This window comes from Ostrinia furnacalis, unplaced genomic scaffold, assembly GCF_004193835.3.
Source record: "Ostrinia furnacalis isolate ACB-3 unplaced genomic scaffold, ASM419383v2 OfSCF3565, whole genome shotgun sequence".
Classification (NCBI taxonomy): Eukaryota; Metazoa; Arthropoda; class Insecta; order Lepidoptera; family Crambidae; genus Ostrinia; species Ostrinia furnacalis.
This window is the reverse complement of record NW_021133804.1, coordinates 988-2540: the sequence shown is the minus strand read 5'-3', so window position 1 is coordinate 2540 and position 1553 is coordinate 988. Positions and strand designations below refer to the sequence as shown.

The window sequence follows — 1553 nt, the reverse complement described above, 5'->3', positions numbered from 1 at the left end:
TAAATCAATATGCGTGATCCAAACACATAAAGACGAGTCAAAATTATATAATTGTACAATTCGTCGACCCGAAACTACATTTGCACGTATTTGCATTCATACTGACTGCTAACAAAGGAGGTGTCATAGAAATATTAGCAACTAACGATTACGTAAACTAAAACATAGTCGCTCTTAAAAATGTGGCAAATACATCAAGGTTCATATACATCAAGGTTAATACGGTAAAAATTATTAAGTACCTGAGAAGAAACTGCACTTAATTTTCCAGCATTGCTTGTATGTTCTCTCATATAATATCGGTTGCCGCTATAGTCAGACATAGGAGACTCTACCAATGCTTTTCTGTCAATGATGTCGCATTGTATGTCTGCGTCTGAGATCTCAAATTTTTCTTCAGGGCACTGACATTCGACATCTTTCATCTCTTTCGTTGGCGGTTTGGGTTTAGTTTTCATTTGCAATTTAGATCGTGATAGCTTTACAGTTTTATCATTGCTACCTTCAGGTTTGATCACTTCTATTGGCGTAACATTTTGTTTTTCGTAGACGGTCCTATCAGAGCTGTGCGATTTAACGAAAGTCTTCTTCGATATTTGTGTTTCAGAAGAGGCATTTGACCGATTGCATGATACACTATAATTTAAATTATTTTATAAATGAATCGCAATATTAAATAGACTTTTGTAATTTATGAATAGTTTGCACTTACTGGTTACAACATTCCGATGTCGGTCGACTCAATTCCTTTGGTTTCATGATAAATTCAAAGCTTTGGTTACACCTGTCAATTGCCAAAATTCTCATTACAGTAACGTTTTGAAAACACCAAAACTGGTAGTCTAACGCGTTACTTACTTCTCCAACACGTCTCCAGCTTCTTTACTAGTTACTGAACGACGTCTTTTTCTCCAGGGACTAAAATAAGTAAGTCACAGTGAGTCTTTTATGATAACGTAATTAACGTAAAACAATTTGATAGAGAAGAAATTGACCGAACTAACCTTTTCATTCTAGCAAACCTTTTTTTAACGCGTACATCATGAACCGCGCTGAAACAATTCGAAGCGTAAGCCCCTGGGGATATCTTAATTTTCTACAAAAAACAAAAAAAAAGGACTTCTTTTCATCAGAATAGTTTTTTCAAATTTGGGTTTACTTGCATCGATCTGCGAGGCACTACTAGAGCCTAAATTCGATAGGATAAACTTTTCCGCTCTAGCGAGGCTAGGAATAATAAAGTAATCTTCACTAATTTGAGTTCCTTCAGAGCTGAACTAAGCAAGTAGGTAATCGTTACCGCTATTAGCTTTTACCTGGCGCTGTTTTTGTTCGCCTCCAGAATAGAAGTCTGCTTCAGCTTCAGCTGGAAGGTTTTCTGCTCCGCGTGCTTGTCCAGCATGAACTCGTCGTATTTTTTGTCCAACCACGTGGAGAACCCGATCAGGTCGGTCCTCTCGTTGGGCAGCTCCCGACTTGGGGGCGGGTGGTGTTCCTAGATTTTTATAATAAGGTTCTAGTTGATTATAATGGTATACAAAAGCTTACGATTC

At 37.6% G+C, this 1553-nt stretch overlaps 1 protein-coding gene across 1 annotated transcript; it reads right to left on the bottom strand.

Annotated features, from left to right (window-relative positions):
- Positions 1 to 242: 242 nt before the first annotated feature.
- Positions 243 to 1344, bottom strand: LOC114358015 (uncharacterized; the record flags this gene model as incomplete). The annotated part of the gene is made up of 5 exons (XM_028311872.1): positions 1317 to 1344; positions 1005 to 1052; positions 859 to 918; positions 713 to 784; positions 243 to 636 (listed from the first exon to the last, which is right to left on the bottom strand). Coding segments are annotated over exons 2-5 (534 nt in total), but the record flags the coding sequence as incomplete, so codon positions are not given.
- Between the last annotated feature and the right edge of the window lie 209 nt (positions 1345 to 1553).